The sequence below is a fragment of the Hydra viridissima genome, unplaced genomic scaffold (genome assembly GCF_058129835.1).
Source record: "Hydra viridissima isolate aposymbiotic clone 2 unplaced genomic scaffold, HvirCarnegie_v1 scaffold_4, whole genome shotgun sequence".
Lineage (NCBI taxonomy): Eukaryota > Metazoa > Cnidaria > Hydrozoa > Anthoathecata > Hydridae > Hydra > Hydra viridissima.
Genome location: NW_028324303.1, coordinates 1,367,101 through 1,385,863, shown reverse-complemented (window position 1 = coordinate 1,385,863; position 18,763 = coordinate 1,367,101). Strand labels below are relative to the sequence as shown.

The 18,763-nt window shown below is 29.3% G+C and overlaps 3 protein-coding genes across 5 annotated transcripts; 1 reads left to right on the top strand and 2 right to left on the bottom strand.

Annotated features, from left to right (window-relative positions):
- Positions 1-4,391: 4,391 nt before the first annotated feature.
- On the bottom strand, positions 4,392-6,379 carry LOC149889347 (carbohydrate sulfotransferase 3-like). Of its 2 annotated transcripts, none has more exons than XM_090085314.1 (2): positions 6,230-6,379; positions 4,392-5,981 (listed from the first exon to the last, which is right to left on the bottom strand). In XM_090085314.1, exon 2 carries the CDS (start codon positions 5,943-5,945, stop codon positions 4,695-4,697), a length of 1,251 nt encoding a protein of 416 aa, XP_089941440.1. In that variant the 5' UTR covers positions 5,946-5,981; positions 6,230-6,379; the 3' UTR covers positions 4,392-4,694. The 2 variants fall into 2 exon arrangements, with proteins under 2 accessions (XP_089941440.1, XP_089941439.1); XM_090085313.1 differs by having other exon boundaries at positions 6,159-6,261.
- A 944-nt stretch (positions 6,380-7,323) lies between these two features.
- Positions 7,324-16,008, bottom strand: LOC145183464 (RNA-binding protein 34-like). The gene is made up of 13 exons (XM_090085319.1): positions 15,987-16,008; positions 15,385-15,645; positions 15,118-15,145; positions 15,010-15,034; positions 13,746-13,842; positions 13,592-13,651; positions 13,040-13,083; positions 12,827-12,910; positions 12,302-12,359; positions 12,148-12,190; positions 11,850-11,968; positions 8,023-8,119; positions 7,324-7,754 (listed from the first exon to the last, which is right to left on the bottom strand). Exons 2-13 carry the CDS (start codon positions 15,589-15,591, stop codon positions 7,543-7,545), a joined length of 1,074 nt encoding a protein of 357 aa, XP_089941445.1. The 5' UTR covers positions 15,592-15,645; positions 15,987-16,008; the 3' UTR covers positions 7,324-7,542.
- LOC145183463 (uncharacterized) lies at positions 8,168-11,064 on the top strand. Of its 2 annotated transcripts, none has more exons than XM_090085304.1 (5): positions 8,168-9,389; positions 9,501-9,598; positions 9,754-10,178; positions 10,384-10,587; positions 10,746-11,064. In XM_090085304.1, the coding sequence occupies exons 1-5, from the start codon at positions 8,625-8,627 to the stop codon at positions 10,910-10,912; spliced, it is 1,659 nt and encodes a 552-aa protein (XP_089941430.1). In that variant the 5' UTR covers positions 8,168-8,624; the 3' UTR covers positions 10,913-11,064. The 2 variants fall into 2 exon arrangements, with proteins under 2 accessions (XP_089941430.1, XP_079914943.2); XM_080058817.2 differs by having other exon boundaries at positions 8,485-9,389; positions 10,683-11,064.
- Positions 16,009-18,763: the final 2,755 nt, after the last annotated feature.

Here is an 18,763-nt window from a genome sequence, read left to right as displayed (position 1 = left end):
ATTCAATAAAAAATGGCGATACATCGCTGGCTTTGTGTTATTTTGTTTAAACTCTTTAAGACATTGCTTAGAATTGATATTCGTTTAAAATCATCAAACTTTTTTTTTTATAAAAAGTTTCAACAAATTTATGTATAAAATTAGAATTGTCTCACCAACGGCTTTCTATTTTAAACGCATAAATAGTTCTATTTTAAATAAACTTTAGAAAACTTGATTTATCTTGATAGATTGGTATGGAAGTTGATTATTATTCGTTATTATTCGTTAAAAACAGAAAAACCAATTGCCATTGCCAACTCTAAAGAAACCATTTAGTTTTAAAACTGTGAAAGATGCCTAAGAATTTATCTCCTTTTAGACATACTTCAACAAAGGACTATTAAACGACGTTGACATTTAAATGAAAATACAAATCGCGAGGTTAGAATTATTTTGTTCTATCTCCAAGTTATAACGTTGGGAGAAAGCGTTTGATTTTTTCTAAAAGTAGAAATTGTTTAAAGTTTTAGCTTTAATTTTTTAAGAAATAATAACTTATGCTTTAAATAATTTATGTTTAAGCAAATTATTTAGAAAAAAATTTATAAACTAATGCGTATCTTAAAAGTTATTATTACTAACTGAAATTAATGACTCATCTTCTCCCAACTTTTAAAATGACAGATAGAACAAAATAACTCTAACCTCGCGAAATGATGGCTGTAACGGCGTCTCAGCATTAGGTATCATTTACGTAATTAGAACTGGAGCTAGAACACTTTTTGGTTTCGCCTGTTGAAACAGCTAACGTTAATCCATTAAAAAGTGGAGTAGTTACCAAACCACACTGCTCTTGTTTGCTGAACTAATTAGAAACATTTTCTGTATTACAATGACCTCTGAGTGAGTATCGACTCAACGCCAGAGGTAAATTGTTACGCCCATCAAGAAAAAATTTAAATCCGGCTACAACAGCAATACTTGTCTGTATTTAACAAAATTATGGACGAGTTAAGATATTTAACAAAATTATGAACGAGTTTTGACGTCATTTTGACAAAAGAAACAGTTCTTCAACTTGCTGCTGCAAGTTTTTTCACCAGAAGAAATTTCTGAATCTTTCACTTTTTTCTGTTTGTTTATTGTTGTTGTTTGTTTATTGTTGTTGTTTTTAAATTTTACAAAAAAATGTTTATTACTTTTTTTTTAAAAGAGGAAAAAAACAAAAATTTTATCGTTAGTTCCTCCCTTTTCTCTTCAAGTTCGTCCGAAATAACAAAATTTGTTTCATACAGCAATAAAATGATAATTATTTGTAATTTAATTAACATCCAGTTTCTCTGATTTAATTTTTATAGATTATGCTACCAACCACACCCACATAACGAAATTAAATTTATTAAATTTTAACATCGCCACTTTAGACAGTATTTGCAACAGCAGCCTAGCCAACCAATCCGGTTCATTAACTTTATTATTGGGAGGCTTTAGTATTGCAAAGAATGCTTCAAATTCGATTTCAATGCTTGATTTAGTCTTGGGAACTGCTTCATTAGTACCAAATTAGTACAGAACTATTTCCTCAATTTCATTTATATCATTTGATGTTTCAGTTTCGTTTCGGATTTGATTCGGAAGCTTCTCATGTGGAGGATGATCTTTCACAATCTCAGAAATCTACTTCTCAAAACAACCCTCGCGTTTCAGAAAAGCTCCACGGTAGAATAGATCCAATCCATTGGAAGTGATGTTGTTTCCAAATCCAGGTGTTTTTCGATTTTTTGTAAAAGAGCTTCGGTCAGCCTGTAAGTAGTTTTGTTGTTCTAACAATTCCCACACGGTCAAGTTTAAGCTTCATTTCAAACAGACTTGGAATGATCAGATGTGCTGTTAGTGCTTCATAAAATATGTCTTGAAGAGCAGAAGACACTAATCATAGAGCTTTTGAATCTTTCTGAGAGCTGCTCTGGTGGCACTTTCCTAGTCCACAAACTGTTACCATTCTCTTGTTCCAAAGCTCAAATACGCAGTACCAAAGTTCAATACGCAGTAGACTTCCAATTATAATTGTATGAGTGTTCCAACGTGTTTGAACTGGAGGCTGTGGTTTGTAATACTGAACTGTAATAAATTTAAATTGTTTTAAGTACTTTTTGCATTGTAATAATCTAAAATTAACTTGATAAACTTAATTTTAGATTATTAACTACATCATAGTTTAATTTGTGAATTGCAATTTGCAGCGCAATTCACGTTATATTTAAAGCTTAACTAGTATTGGTAATTTAACAGTGCTAAAAGACGAAATATCATTGGTTAAATGTTAATAGTATTTAACCAATCATATTTTATATTTACTGCTTATTTCATTACAGTGTTGTCTCAGGACTTCAACTGATTTTTCTGAATGACTGAAGTGTGTTGTCAAGGCCTTAAACTATTCCAGTACGTCTTCTAGCTCTGCAATAGCCTCAATGCTGTTCTTCAAGATTGTGTTGAAGGCGTGACCAATGCACAGATTATGTCCGAATCTGATTTCCGAATAACAGCCAGAACATTGGCACCAGCATCATGGACGGCCACTTTTTGATAATTCTAATGAAGACCAGGATTTGTTCTAATGATGTCATCCTGCACCTCCGCATTTGCATAACCAGTATAGTAAACCGGTAGTTTAAATCTACTAAAAATAGTCGAGCGCTTCAAAGTAGATCTTGGAGCCAGTCCTTGAAGGCATCACTATCTATCAGAGTGATTGATTGATTGCTTTTTACCAAAAACTCAATCACAAGTTAGTCAAATTCGAGCTGTCTTTTGTCATAAGCACTGTTCTTGACCTGAAGAAAGGCTGAGATGGGTCTTATTCCAGGAGAAGTATACTCAACTTGACGCTTCTTTGTTGGCCTAGGCTTCAGAGGAGTGTTCTTTTCAACGCTGATGAACTCATCTCAACGTTGCTCTTACTGATCAGATTCATCAATGACTCTGGTTAGTTCAACAATATTGATATCATCCTTTTTCTTTCAGGCAATTTTCTTTTGTACAACCCTCAAGGCAACGTCCTTGTGGTAGCTACTGAGATGTGACCTCATACCAGTTGTACAAGAGTGAGTTTGCTTGATTTGTTTAGGACAGTGTTGACACTAGATCATTCGGTGTAGTTCTCCTTCCTTCAGTGGTAGTTTCGTAAAATGAGTCCATAGCACTGTACTCTTAACACCGTTTATGTCTGCTTGACTTTTCCTAGGAGGAGTAGGTGGTTGACTGAATTATGAAGATGAATTCCTTGTTTTTTGAGTTTGACGAGGTAGTAGTGTTGCAGTAGAAGTACTAGGTACTTGAGGATTATTTTCAGAACTTGAACTCATTTTTTTGTCAAAGAGAAATTTTAATCTTCAAGAGCAATTTAAAATAATTCCCCACGTAGAAGCAGTTTTGACAGATTACGCAATTTTGCCCAATTATTTTTTATTTTGACAGACACGCAATTTGGCCATAAAGTCTTATTATTTGGCGAAACCCTACTATCTAAATTAGTCATGCAGTTTTGACTACTTAATAATTCAAAGAGTTGAAACTGACATTGACTTTAAGTGCAGTTCATTTATCTGCATGTTTTTTTTTTTTGTCCCGACGAGCAACCAACTTCCTGTATATCAAAAAAAAATTTAGACAAAATATAAGAGAATAGCATTACTCATCTAAAAGTAATGGTAGTTTTTTAAATGTAGATCATTTGTATGTTGCCCCACACCCCCACAACACATGCCCCACAACACATCCCCACAACACTCGCGCATTTTCACTTCAGACGAGTTTGTTTTGATAATGATAGAAAAAGTTTAATTATAACTGAGAAACGATATTTCTAAAGTGGACTACCAAAAATTACCGCGCACTACCGATATTAACTTTGTTATACTGAGAGATGTCAATAGAATTGACAAGTAACTTAATTATCGTACGGTTCTTTTTAATTACCGCGTATTAGCGTCCGCTACCGATAACTTTTTTAATGAAAGCCATTACCAACCGAAATTGCGTGTCAATAGTTTTTAAGTACAAAAATATCGACCGAGTTTTGTCAATAGTCCTCGGTAGTCGATAGTTCGCAGTAGTGGACGGTCGAAACGCAGGGCGCTACTACCTGACCTATAAAAAGTTTCATCACCTCATCATTTGTTACCTAATGATGTTAGGACATTATTAGAAAGACATTATTCATTCGTTCATTGCGAGGTTTATATTTATAGAAATTAGCATTATCTAAATAGAAAGAAGTTGTCCATCATTTTATAGTAAATGCAAAGTACTTTTCAAAATTGATGGATTTTTAATAAAAGCTTTTATTAGCAACTTTCACCAATCCTGTGATTGCTGCTATAATTTTTTATAAACAAAACGGTATCTTTTCATTTTTGTTGGTTATTTTTTCATAGTTTCCAATCAAGTGTTTGTAAAATAAACAAAACATTTTGCAAACTTTAAACAATGCATCAGAACAATATTTTAGAAAAACACATTAGAAAAATGTATACGAATAATGCATTTGTATTAGAATAATGCATTTGTATTAGAATAATGTTTCAGAACAATGTATTCGAATGACGTATTAAAATAATGTATTAGAATAATGTATTAGAACGATGTATTAGAATAATGTATTAGAACAATGTATTAGAACGACGTATTAGAATGACGTATTAACTTAACTAGCCGGTTAAAATGTTCATTTTAAAACGGCCTATGCTTACAAAGGACGAATTGGATAAGTCTCTTAGATCACTTTTTGAGGTGTATAACACGTAACCAAGTTGTTCCATGACGTCGCCACATTTATTTTGAATCTCTATAACGCTACTCAACTTTAAGTTTTCCCTCCATGAGCTTAAAGAGTAAGAAGCATTTCTCATCAACACAGAAAAACTTGAAGAATTGTCTTCAGATTTAGCGTGTGTATTTTCTTCCGCCCATACAAGTGTATCTTGCTCAATAAAAGTATTTGTTGCTCGGAATAAAGCTTGCACCATCTTTTTGGGTTTTTTCACTAAATCTTCATACCGCAATATTAGCAGTTTGTTTGGTTTATTATTTTTGTTATTTATAATTGAAAAATAGTTGCTTCGAAAAAGTTCACATACTTTCTTAATTGCTTCTTCTTCAGAAGAAGCAAAGTATCCTTTCTCCTCCACCCATTTATTCTTCTTCATTGACCAAATTATTGCCCTTGGGTCCCGAATCAAAGACACATAGTTTGAAAAATGGCTTTGTGAATAAACTCTGGGCATACGATGCAATAGTTCTTTTATAACAAAAAACTGTTTCGACTTGCAATGGTCGCGTAGTACCTTAACGTTGATTTTCATGCAGTTTTTCCTGTATTCTTCTTCTGTAGAATTTGGACGAACTTGGTGTGTACAAAACGGTGGTTTCGATAAAACACGACTCATCAATCGAAAATGAGGATTAGTCAGCTCAGGATAAGATAGAAAGTCAAAGTAAATTTGGTATTCTTCAAAATTGCAATCAGAAAATTTTGAAAGTAGATTAATGGCTTCTTGTTTATAATTGTATAAGGAAGTTATCTTAGAGAGTGCAGTCAAAACTTGCAGTGGTTCGTAAAAATAAAAAACATTATTTTGCCTATTAAAAATTTCCCCAAGAAATGAAGATCCAGATCTGGGCAACGATGTTATTAGAATTTTGCTAATTTTTTTTGCTTTTTGAACGATTCTATTTGATCTTCTCTCATCTCTTGTTTCTCCGTCAGATACGTAACAGTCGCAGTACTTCGAGAATACGTAAAGGTCAGAGCAACTTTCCAACGCCAAGTCACACAATAAAAATTTTATAAATCCATTTTTATAAACGACTATCCCTGATAATATTATTAAAGCAGCTACAAAGTAGACGGTTTTTGGAATTTTTCGCAGTAGATCGCCATCAATTAAAAGCCACATCATCTGCAACTATTACAAATATATTCCATCTATTTTTTTCTAAAAAAATAAATATTCCATCTATTATTTTTTATATCATTTATATCTTTTTATCATTTATAGCTGCTGAAATTATTATTATTATTGTCATTATTATTTGTGTTATTAACATTGCAGTTTATGTATTTATTTAAATATCAAACGAATTTATGAAAAATGTTAAAAAAATCTGGTAACCTTGTTTCCTAATTTACTTATTTTAAAGTTTTTGACAGCCCACGAAAGCAACAATCAAATAAAAAACCAACCTCGAACTTTAAAAACCTTTTTTTTGTTAAAGATTAAAGCTCTTTTTTCTCAGAAAAACGGGCACAAAATTGTATGTGAATCACGTGGCAATTTGATAGTTAGTGAAGCGTTTCGCTTGAGTGAGGCTCCACTGCGCCTACCAAGTGCGTAACTGTTAAAACGCAAACGACTTTTATCACCGTTCGCTGAAAGCCATCTATAAACATCTTCTTCATGTTTGCAAATAATCTTTCAATGAAGTCATATTATTTGAGAGATTTTTAGTAATAGCAGTGTAAAAACCTGTTTGTTGTGTTTATAAGCGCGATAATTTAAAACTCGCAAAACGAAAGCAAACACATTTATAACTGTAAAAATGCCGTATGTACAATATACGGCATTTTTATATATGAAACATAAATAAAATGAAACATTAAGACCACGAACATGTTTTTTATTTTGTAATTCAAAATAATTCTAAGATTAAGATGTTTTCTTAAGCTCTCTTTGTAAAAATGATAAAATTTTTTGATGGAAATATCTTTCTCTGGAATTTCAAACATAATTAAAATTAAACGCGATACTGGAACAAAAAAAGTTAAAAACGCATTAAAAAAATTAGAGAATTAACGGTGTGAAAAAATAATTGTTGCAAGTATCACGTGATAAAAAAAATCAGTGAATGTAAAAATCCCCGTAGTTTTAGTGGTTAAGATATAAAATATTTCATCTCTTGTCAGACCAGTTGGTATGAAGAAATACCAGACCAGTTGGTATGAATAACTCCAAGTTTTTGGTCCATTTTCAGTTGAGATCTTTTGTCGCATCAATATCGCAATCTTTATTTATTTAGATGCAATTTTTTGAGTTAAAAAAAACTTGAGTTGGTTTTTATGAATTTGTTTAATAAAAAACCGAGATTTTAAAAATTAATGCACGCAGATAGATTATTTGGTATCCTTTGATACGCTAGATCATTCGGTATAACTTGCTAGTATTATCGATAGTGAGAATATTAACAAAGGACACTCAACTCCTTAACGAAATAAGTCCATGGAGCTAGACACGCAAATGGTCGTTTCCTTCTAAAGGGTCTCAAGGGAATAAACAAAAATTTTTATTATGATATGTTAATAAGAACAATTGCAGCTTACAAGAAGTAAAATGAAAAGCGGTTTCAGACGGTTTTAATGTTTTCGCTCGTTTATTATAAAGTTATCCGATATTTTTTTTTTTTTTTTTTTTGCGCTCTCCAGTAGATTTTGACAAAAAATTCTCAGTTTTTTGCATAATATACTCAACCTTTTCATGTACAAGTTGAGTCAAAAGAATTTTATTTCTTCGAAACTTTATTAACCTTTTTACGCATGTTTTTTTGATTGTTTTTTGCTTGCTTGCTTTTAATCTGTTTCTTGTGTTTATTTTGAATTCTATATAAAGCGTTGGTACTTTTCGCGCTTCCTCTGAATTGTTTGGATATTTTTTCGAATTCTTTCTTTGACGTCGTTCGAAGACCACGAAAAGAAGGTTTCGATGTTTGCTTTTCTGAAAGTATTAAGTTTAAAAGATTATAATAAAATGGGAAGGGGGAGGGGAAGAGGGAGGGGAATTGTTAATTAAACAGTTAGTTAAACATCACAATTAAAAACAAAAAAACACATTCCTTAGGAAACAAACAAAAACTCGCGGATTGAATCACTTAATTTTAACATTTCGTTTACGCTTAAGTTGTTTATTGCAGGTTCTTAAAAGTAAAGTTCTAAAGAAATAAAACATTTTACAGATCAAAAATAAAAATGTAAGAAAAAAATACCTTGATGATTGGTTTCTCTCGATCGAAATACGCGCAAGTTTCTTCCTTTGAAATCAGAACCGTGCAATTTTAAACCGAGCACGACACCGTCGCTGTTCTAAATATAAACGTCGAATATTTTAAAAACGATTTAAAAATTTCGACCAGAGCAAAACGCTTCCTAAAAACGTTTGAGATGTGCTGCGACGGGAATTGAACCGACAGTCGCACAACAAATTCAATTATGCTATCGGATGAATCAATTATTCAAGTTCTTTTTCAGAAAGAACTTAAAGAGACCCATGGGAGTTGCGTCCAAACTTTTAACAAATTCGTCGTACATACGTAGAAACTAAATAACTCGAGGCAAATGAATAGCAATTGTTCAAACTAATTAAAGCTTGATCGTCGTCATTCGTTGATCAATAATTGATTTTTCTTTTTCACTTATCTCTACGGAAACGTGAAAATATATGAAAGCAAATGCTTAAGTCACATTTTCCGAGATCAACACCGTTGGATAAGAAAAATGCGCTTTCGTTAAGGTTTTTATTCTCTATCAAATTTTTTTTAATGCTAAAAAAAAAAAAATAAGTTTTCTGTTTAAAAAAATATTTTAAACCATGGTACGAACATATAATAACCAAGTTTCACTGTCTCCCTGGGAAAAAGCTATGCAAAACGCAGACAATCAGTTAGAGAGCAACCATACTGGAAGAAAGATGTATGCGAATGTTAACACAACGACAAGTTCCATCAATTTCGACCCAACCAGTATCAATGTCACGCTACCACCTATAAAAGAGGGACGGAATAAAATATTGCAGGAATTAGAGTACGAGGTCGGGAGAGCCGTGACAAGATCAAAAGAAAAACTCAGTAACATTAAACGAGAATGCTCGCTCTACGATCCCACAAATAACGGCTGCATACCAACTAATGCAATCACTGATATACTCAAGCGCTATAAAGTCCCCGAACAAGAAAGCGAACAGAAAAAACTCGCAGCAAGCTTCACAGAAAACGAGAAGGTGCGTTACACAATCTTGATCGAGTTTATTACGCATTGTCAAGGAGTGTTTGAAAGCAAAGTCAATCCTCAAAAACCAACAACTACTTACGAAATTGTTCCTAATACATCAAAAGCAGACAGTGTCATCGGTAGGTTTGATTCAACAACACGCTCCCAAAGTGAACGACAAAATGAGTACCGACCTAATCGTAGAGAAGTTACACAGCAAAGATTTAATGACCGAAGAGACGCTGCACTTATGATTGAAGTAGACAAAGCATTGAAGAATACTCGTATTGATAGAAACGATATGATAGATGCTTTAGAAGACACATTGCTTTCAAACTACAATGGGAAAACTGTGGTAAATGAGCAGGTATGTTCTAACAGACTTAGGGGAGGCAAGGGTTGTCACTGAGATTAAGAAATAGCACACGTCAAGGTCCTTAATAGATGACAAGGAAAGTATACATGCCATTTTGTTTAGATGAAAAGACTGGTGGAAAGACATAATCTACCATTAAATCCCGCTCTTATCGTTAAATGCATTCAGGTTTGTGACACTGAAAATCTAGGGAAAATAAGGTAAGTTTCTATGCAAAGAATTTGCAAACCGTTGCTATTTTACTTCGTGCTGAATGCTTAACATCGTTACATATATATATATATATATATATATTGCATCTTTGCATACTAAAACAACTTTAGAGAAAACAAGTTGCATGAAAACATATTTTTAGATGGGAAAATTTTATTGAATTTCTCCGCAAGTCGGTTGGTGAAAGACCCAGGAAACAACAGCAAGATCAGAACAATTTAAAAGTGCCCAAGATAGCTCTATGGGAAACATCCCGCCCTCTAAGTGATATAAGTGCAGTTCATAAAAACACGAATGGAAACACGAATGGAAACACAAATGGAAACACGAATCAAAACTATTTTAACGAGCCTAATAACTCATTCAATAATGACAGAAACACCAGTTACTCAAATAAATCACAGAGCAACTGGAATGATTTCGATGATCGGAATGATTTCGATAGTAGTTATCCAGGTCAACTAAACAATGAAAATTTCCAAAGTTATTCAAACTTTGATAAGGTTCCATCAAATAACTACTCGGATAACTATGAAGATGAAGAGTTTAATAATTCATTTAACTACAGTAAGCAAACATCATACTATATATATATATATATATATATATATATATATATATATATATATATATATATATATATATATATATATATATATATATATATATATATATATATATATTAAATTTAAATCTTTAAAATTTTTCATTTGTTTGTAGTTTTCTGTAAATCAATAATTCTATATAATATGAAACTACACTCATTCTATAGATAACTATGATAATACACAACATTTTCAAATTGATGCAGACATCGAGGCAGCGTTTTCTAGTTCTCTACACCAAATCAGAAACGAAAAGAAGCATCACCAAGAAAATACAACACCAAAATTGGAATTTTCGATGTATGGGATTAGAGGAGATATATATAAGAAAGTTTCACAGGCATTATATGATAAAGGGAAACGCACCAATGGTAATTTGAAAATTATATTGCATAAAAATGAAACGTGATTTGTTTAACTTTTTTACAAAAATGAAAGTGACAAAAAAATCATTTTTTTATTTCAGGCATTATTTTGTGTGACGAGGTTCGAAAGCTAATCAATTATTACAACTTAATATTTATTTCAGGCATTATTTTGTGTGACGAGGTTCGAAAGCTAATCAATTATTACAACTTAATATTGGACGCAGATTTCAACGAAGAACAAGTCCACAATGTGCTTATATCACAGTCCCAAAATGATCAAATACGAGTGGAAGACTTTGTGCAAGCTTTCGGAACAAGAATTCAATAAGAGAAAAATTCAGCAGTAGATATTATTCTGCAAAGCATCATGGGGTGTATTTTTTTTCTTCATTTTATAAATAAATTTAAAAAAAGTCTGTCTTATAATTATAGTTTAATATTTAAGAATAAAACTCAGGTTTAATTAGAACTGAAATAAAAGCCCCTTTCTTCAGCTATCTCTTACCCTCTGCAGCTACTGATACAAATTGATTTTAAACCATGATTGCCGAATGATATGTAATGGGTTAAAAAAACAAAAGAACATTGATCACATGATCACATGATATACATAATCAGTCAAAAAGGTTTTTTTTTTTTTTTTTTTTCGTGAATCATTTCAAAACAAATTTTGCTATCTTTACATTTTTATGTTTACATTCCACCTTTATTCAAAACAATCAGTTTTAAAAATAAATAGAAAACTAAGAAGAGTTAACTTAAATATTGCACCCTAAAAATTCTAGAAATATCTGACATAAATCAGATTGTCACTCCATCACCAAATACAATCATAATTATCATAATTAAGTAAAGATATAGATAAATATAAACTTAAAATTAGACACTAAGTACACCAATCAAATTTTTTCAATTTTTTTAAAAATATAATTCGAGTGTGTACATTTCTGCAGGTTAAGCTCACTCAAGTCAATTCGAGTGTGTGAGTTAAATAAAATGGCACTATTAAATACAATACCTTGTTGTCTTTTAAATTGTTAAAAAAAAAAAAATCTGTGTTAAAATTAACTGCAGCTACTAACAGTTCTGGATAGTTTGTTATACCTTATCAAAAATTTATAGCCAGTGATTAGAAAGTGATTTTATTAAGAATAATCAATAGACCTAATATTTTGATACAACATTTTTACACAGATTAATCTAATTCTTTACAAAATAATTTGTGAAATTTATGGAGGCACAAATTAAAGCTAAGCAAATATTACCTTAAACCTAACATAACCAAAGCCTTTACCAAGTCCTGATGCTTTGTCTCTTATTAAACGAATATCTTCAATGGGACCACAGTCTTTGAAGTGTGAGCGTAAATCTTCCTCTGACAAATCTTTTAAAAAAAAATCTTTAAATAATACTTGCAGTAAACTTTATTATTAATAAGAAAGAAAAATACAAATCAAAAATATAAATCACTTCATGCAAAATTATTATATACTAAAATTATTGTATCCCAAATGGAGATGTCATTAATTTAAGAAAACGTTAAAAACTTAAAAAGTAACATACTAAATGGTAAGTTGCCAACAAACAAACACCTTTTTTGATCAACCTTTTTACCAAAAAAAAATTAAAAAATAAATAAACAACAAATTAACAAATAACTAAAAAAAAAAACTGAGAGTTTTTTTTGTGTCTTTAATTTATTGAACAAAAAACTTACCTGTTTAAATTCTGCATTGTCAACTCTCAAATGCAATCCCTCTAACAAATATCCATTGCTGAAATTCATTAAAAAAAATTAATTAAAATAAAAAAATATTTGTTAAAAGTAGCATTTTTATAAACTTACGCTGATGTTGAACTTGATTGGGTAATATGAATTGAGTCATTTGTTAGCAAACATTTTTTGATTGATTTTACAAAGAAAAATATTAATTCCTGGATATAGAATTAGCAGGACTTTGATAAATTCTTAATAATGTTGGGTTTCCCCAATATAGCTAATATTACATTTAACACAAAAAAGTTTATGACATTTAATTTTATGACATTTAAATTTATGATTCCAAAAAAAATAAAAGAACAACATTTGATTTCATGGAAATTTGCATAAAAAATACTATGAGGTTAAATATTTGTTATAATAAATTTAGAACCCTTTTTTTAAATAATGAAATAGAATAAAGTTAATCTAACTAAATATTTCCAAATAAAAACACACATATATCTATAACTTTCCACAAACCTTTCAAGGGACTTTTCCGCACTTTTTTTTTCTTTGAACACTACATAAGCATTCATGCTGTCACGTTCAGGATGGAACTTTTTCCTTAAATTTTAAAATACATTTAAGAAACTTTTAAATTTTTTAAAAAAATCAAGACAAATTATAAATAAATATATAGAAAAAAAAACAAAAAAGCAAATTTTTAGTGATCCAAAAATTTAAGTAACTTACTGAACAAGGGCAACTTTTTTGGGTATTTTTGACTCAGCAACTGGCTATATTAAAATTGTCATTTTGATTTTATTAAATACAGCACTGTATTATACTGTCCAGTCATCAAAAAGTGTGTGCGTGTGTGCATGTGTGTGCGTGCGTGTGTGCGTGTGTAAGGAAATGAAAGTTTTTTTCTAATATTTAAAAAAAGTGTTCTAATTAACATTTATCAAAATTAATTAAATTAGGAAACTGGCTCTGTGTGCATAGCAAAATTTTTATTTGTTTTTTGTTTTTTTTTTCATTTTCAGGCATGAATATATTGTGAAACATTATTTTCATGCCTGAAAATGAAAAACTTAATTTAAGTAAATTTATTTTAAAATATAACTACTATGATAGTTTAAAAATAACAATGTTCCCTAATTTAATAAAAATTATTCAGAAAGTTTTTGTAAAAGATTAAAAAAACAAAAAGCCTTGCCTACTTTCACAATGACTTGACGGTACATCTTAAAGAGACAAATATCCAACATTTTTATTTTCTGTTTAAAACAGTAAAAAACTTACAACTGATCGAATTCGGATGCTTTCTATTTCTCCAAACTTTGAAAACAGTTTCTTCAAATCCTTAAAAAGGAAATAGAAATTCCCATATCAATTTTTACATCATCAAAAAGTGACACAACACTAAGATAACATAAACAAGATAAAAGTATGAAACCTTTCGTGTAACTTTTAATGCAACATTTCCAACAAATATTGTTCTGGAAAGTCTTTCAGGATTTTCTTTTTCTTTTTTCTTTTTCTTCTTTTTTTTACTAAAGAAAAAAAAAATCATTTAAAAATTTTATGAGTATATGTTATATAACTTTTTTTTCTTCAGTTTTTCATCCCTTTTTTTCTTTAGCGTGAAAATAGTCAGTTTTTTTATGTTTATTTAGATCATAATTAGTATAACAAAATGGTAAGTTAATATTGTGAATTCTAAAAGTTTTAACAAACTTTGCCATTTTTTGAACAGTCATGGGAATGGGTTAAATTTATGAATTCATACTTTTAATGAAGTTATACTTCATTAGTCCAATATGCTATATATTAGGTCATGTTTTTGCTGTGTTTTTTTGATAAACTGAGATTCCCTTTTTGAGATTCACTACAACCCTTTTGTTTGTCATGTAAACGTTTAATCAAACCTTTTGGTTCGAGATTATTGCGAACGACTGTTGCTTCTTGCGTTAATATTAACTTTGTTAGGTGCTATTTTATCTATTAAAAAAATCATTCCAACAATATGAAAACGAAGGAAATAAATTGTAATAGTTTTATACTCAGGATTTTAAAGACTTTAAAACTTTTTACTAACTTTAATGACTACTAAAAGTATCACAATAATCCTGGAAGTATCTACAAGAACTTTATAATTTGGACAAGCACATCTTATTGAAATAACATTTAAAGTATCAAGATAACCAATTATAAAATTAAACCCTTTCTATAATTTTGCTAAATAGAAAATCAAGTTATGTCAATCAAAAGATTATTTCTAACATTTGATTTATCATATTTCAAGTATAAAAAAACTACTAATAAGTATGCAACAACAGGCTCCAATTAAAGGATCCAATTAAAATTTCTTGATTGAAATTACATTGCTAAATTATATGATGTTGAAACTACAATCACTTTTTTCAACTTTCTACCATATTTATAAATAGAAACTAAGCAAGAGAAAATGAAGGAGGAGAGAGGGAGAAATGAAGGAGGAGAGAGGGAGAAATGAAGGAGGAGAGAGGGAGAAATGAAGGAGGAGAGAGGGAGAAATGAAGGAGGAGAGAGGGAGAAATGAAGGAGGAGAGAGGGAGAAATGAAGGAGGAGAGAGGGAGAAAGGTTTGTTAGAAGTTTTTTTTCTCTATGTTAAAAATAAGCAGCTAATATAAAAGTAACAGAAATTTAAATGTTTTGTAAAAATCTCCAAAATGTGTACCTCTTTTCTGTTTCATCTGTTTTTTCTAAGAGAAAAAAAAACTTTCATGAAGTAGTCATTTTTAAAAATGCCAAAAAAAACTAAAAGAAAATAAAAATAAATTTAAACCTTTTGCTTCAATTTTATTGGCAGATTCCTGGTAAAAAAAAAAAAAAAGAAAGAGTTACATAATTCAGGATAGAAGCTATAAATACAGAAACTTTATTTGCATGTAGCTTTTACATTTAAAGATTTTTCCCATGAAATGTATGCTATGCAAAATATGTTATGCAAAATATACATTAATTGCAAAAGCCAATTGTCTCACTTTCAGTAGATTTTAAATTGAGAATAATGATGTAAATATTCTTAATGTTGATATAGACCTTTGCTTACAATATAATCGCGGTATAGTGCTTCTAGATCTCCGCTATCATGTTCTACTGCTTTAGATGTTTTCTGTGAAAACAAGTCCACTAATGCTTGATTGTTATCTTCAACTTCTTTACCATCTTTATTCTTCTCTTTGATTTTTTTTTCGTCAACACCTGCTAATATAGCTTGATGGATCATTCCGAATTCATAATTACTTTGTAAAGCCATTGTTGATTTTGTTAATTGATTTCTTTTACAAGGGTAGTAAAAGTAATAGTTAATCTATAAGCAATAATGATGTTAAAAAGAGTGTGGTGAATCTTAAGATGTTTGAACAACCATCAGAACAAACAAAATTTTCAGTGGTTGGTTTGCTGTTGTGATTAAATTATAATAAGATAATACATTATGTTAAATTATAATAATAAAATAATAATAAAAAATAAAGATAACAACATAATAAAATTAATGATAATAAAAATTATTTTAAATGACAAAATATTCAACAATGTTGAACAATGTTAATTTCCAATACAAAAAGTAAATTGTTTTATATGTAAATTTATTTTAAAAAAAGAAAGTTTATATACAAGAAAAGAAACTTTGATATTAATTTCCATTACAATTGTTTCAAGCAGCTTCGTTTGAAAACATCTATATTATCCAAAACACATTTTCTACAAAGTGAAACAGAAAAAACATTCAGCATTTATTAAATTTTAGCTTAGATTTTTATAATATTTAGGTACAAATCAAACTACATCTGAACTAAAAATAAACAACTGGAGAATTTACAGGTTAAAGAAAGGTTTATAATGGTTTAAAACTGAAAAAAAAAAAAATTTGCAGCATAACATTATATAAGCTTTTTTGTTTTTAAAATTTTATTTAAAATAATCATAACAAATTTTTTTATATTTAAATGATTTTAATATTTTGAATTTTACTTGATATTTTCCAATGTTTCTTTGGGTTCCATTTGAGAATTAAACTTGAAATCAGGGAGGGAAAGCTTGTGCATATTTACAAACTCGCATTGAATATTGTAAATAGATTGCAACACTAATGATGGTTGTTCCAGAGGATAGTACTCAGAAAGATTGACTAAAAGTAAAAAGTCTTTATCAACCATTTGCCATTCTATATGATCATTTTCATCCACATTGCATATTGTAAAAAGAGAAAAATAGCAATCTTTTTCACAACTTGAAACTAACAGAACATCACCTTTTAAAATAAAGTAAAAACTATCTGTTGAAATTAGAAATGACGCTTCGAAGAACCTGCTGCTGTCAAATTCAATTACACATCTGAAGATATCAAAAAACAAAAGCTAAAGAAAATAGACTGAAAAATATTTCTATATAAGATAAAAAAATGTGATGTTTTTGAAGGATCTTATACATACATTTAATATAAATATATATAAATTCTATCTTTATCCTGATCTTATATTTAAACTTTATCTCAACCCTGATCTTACATATATTAATTTTATCATAATCCTGAACTTATATTTTATTTTTACTAATCATCATTTACTAATCAATGAACTTACAATTTTGTAGCCCTGACCTTGTATATACATTAATTTTGTTATAGCCCTGATCTTATATATATATCAATTTTATGAAAGTATTTAACTTCACTATATAATAAAATAATTTAGCAGACTGTCACCATTTTTGCATTAGATGTTTTGAATTGTCATTCAAAACAAAAACTTACCCAGAAAAACTGGAAAGCATTTCAACTATTAATGCCTTCCTTCTTTTATATTGAAGACCAACAAACTCAATCTATGTAAATAAAACACATTTCTTGTTTAATTCAACTCAACGTAAAAAATCTTTTGAATGTCAAAATGAACAAAGTTACTTTTTTAGTAAAAAAAAAAAAAAAATAACTTCATTCAAATATCAGAAAAAAGAGGTTTAAAATATATATGCAAAAAAAAAAGATTCGTTCGCAGCATGCATTTTTCAAAGCAAAATTTAATTTAATTTAGATTAAATTAAGTTACTTAAACATTTAATTACATATTATTATTAAATAATATATAAATTAATTGTTAAACATTTAATTCAAATTTAATTAATAATTTAAATTGGTTTTAAACTTAATTTTAAATTCAATTAAATAATTAAATCATACTACTTTTTGCGCCAAACTTAAAACTTAACAAATGCTAAATATTAGGATTACTTACTTAACATGGCATTAAAATTGATCATTCAAAATACTCTTGGTGCAATAATTGATAAAACTTAAATTAACTAAATAATTAATAATCAAATAATTAGTAATTTACTATATGTATATATAACTTACAGAATTTGTTAACATTTCTTTCACTTTTTCAACATATGTAAACAAAGTGGCACCAGTATAAGAAGGTATCCGCATGTTAGTAGCACCACCAAGAGCACTTAGGTAAAAACAAACTAATTTAAAAGATATGAGTTTAAACAGTTAAGTTTAGCCAATGCCAAATTTGCCAGACAGTCTTATGGGTGACATCAAGAATTTTATTAAAATTTTAACCACAAAATACAATTATAAAAATACCCTAATAACTTCAACTTTATTGGTCAAACAATTTTTCAAATTGCTCTTTGAATTTTGCAGAAAATCAGTAGAAATTTTGTAAGTTTCATAAAAGATTTCACCAAATTTGGCATCCAATAACTAAATAAGGAAAGCTACTATCATAATGAAATTTGAAACAGATGTAGTTCTTTACTTAAAAAAAAAACAACCACTTTTGGTATCAAAGTTTCTAATGAAAATTTTTAGTTTTAAAACTAAACTTCACCAAGTTTGATTTTAAAAAGTGTCTCTTTAGAATAAGAGTTTCTTTGTTTACTTTTGGGAAAGGAATTTTACATGTTTTTTGGGGGATTCTGAATTCAGGAAAAAAATTACGATGGACATTACATTATTACAGTAATTAATTCAGATCATAAAAAAATTATATTGAGCTCTTAAAAATAAAAAGTAATTATTCAGCAAAGAAGCAAATACCACTATGGAAGATCATTTCAATACTGTAGCAGAAAGCAGGTTGGTAAATGACTAAAAAGACTGTAAAATAATCAGTGAACCAATCAAATGATTGAATTGGTTTAAACCAATCAATTAGTCTAAACCTTGATGAATAAACAGACATTCCAGAAAAAACCCCAAACATTTGAAAAAAAAGTGTTTTTTTTGGGAATGTTGTATCAAAATTCATCATAACAGAAGTGCTTCATTAGATTGAGCTAAAATTTTTTGATGTTAATGTCAAAGAGGCACTTGATGCACTTGTAGTTAATACAAGTTGATGTTGCTACAGTTGAGTGCATCAGAAATGGTGGGCAAACATACAGGCCTAATAAAATAGTTAATAAAGTTATTA

Coding starts and splice junctions, on each gene's coding strand:
- LOC149889347 (XM_090085314.1), bottom strand. CDS start 5,945: ATGATGTGGCTTTTAATTGATGGCGATCTACTGCGAAAAATTCCAAAA.
- LOC145183463 (XM_080058817.2), top strand. CDS start 8,625: ATGGTACGAACATATAATAACCAAGTTTCACTGTCTCCCTGGGAAAAA. Junction 9,599..9,753: donor GAAAATCTAGGGAAAATAAG/GTAAGTTTCTAT, acceptor ACATATTTTTAG/ATGGGAAAATTTTATTGAAT. Junction 10,588..10,682: donor TAAAGGGAAACGCACCAATG/GTAATTTGAAAA, acceptor TTTTTATTTCAG/GCATTATTTTGTGTGACGAG.
- LOC145183464 (XM_090085319.1), bottom strand. CDS start 15,591: ATGGCTTTACAAAGTAATTATGAATTCGGAATGATCCATCAAGCTATA. Junction 12,360..12,826: donor GCGGAAAAGTCCCTTGAAAG/GTTTGTGGAAAG, acceptor AATGAATTTCAG/CAATGGATATTTGTTAGAGG. Junction 12,191..12,301: donor ACAATGCAGAATTTAAACAG/GTAAGTTTTTTG, acceptor TTTGGTAAAAAG/GTTGATCAAAAAAGGTGTTT.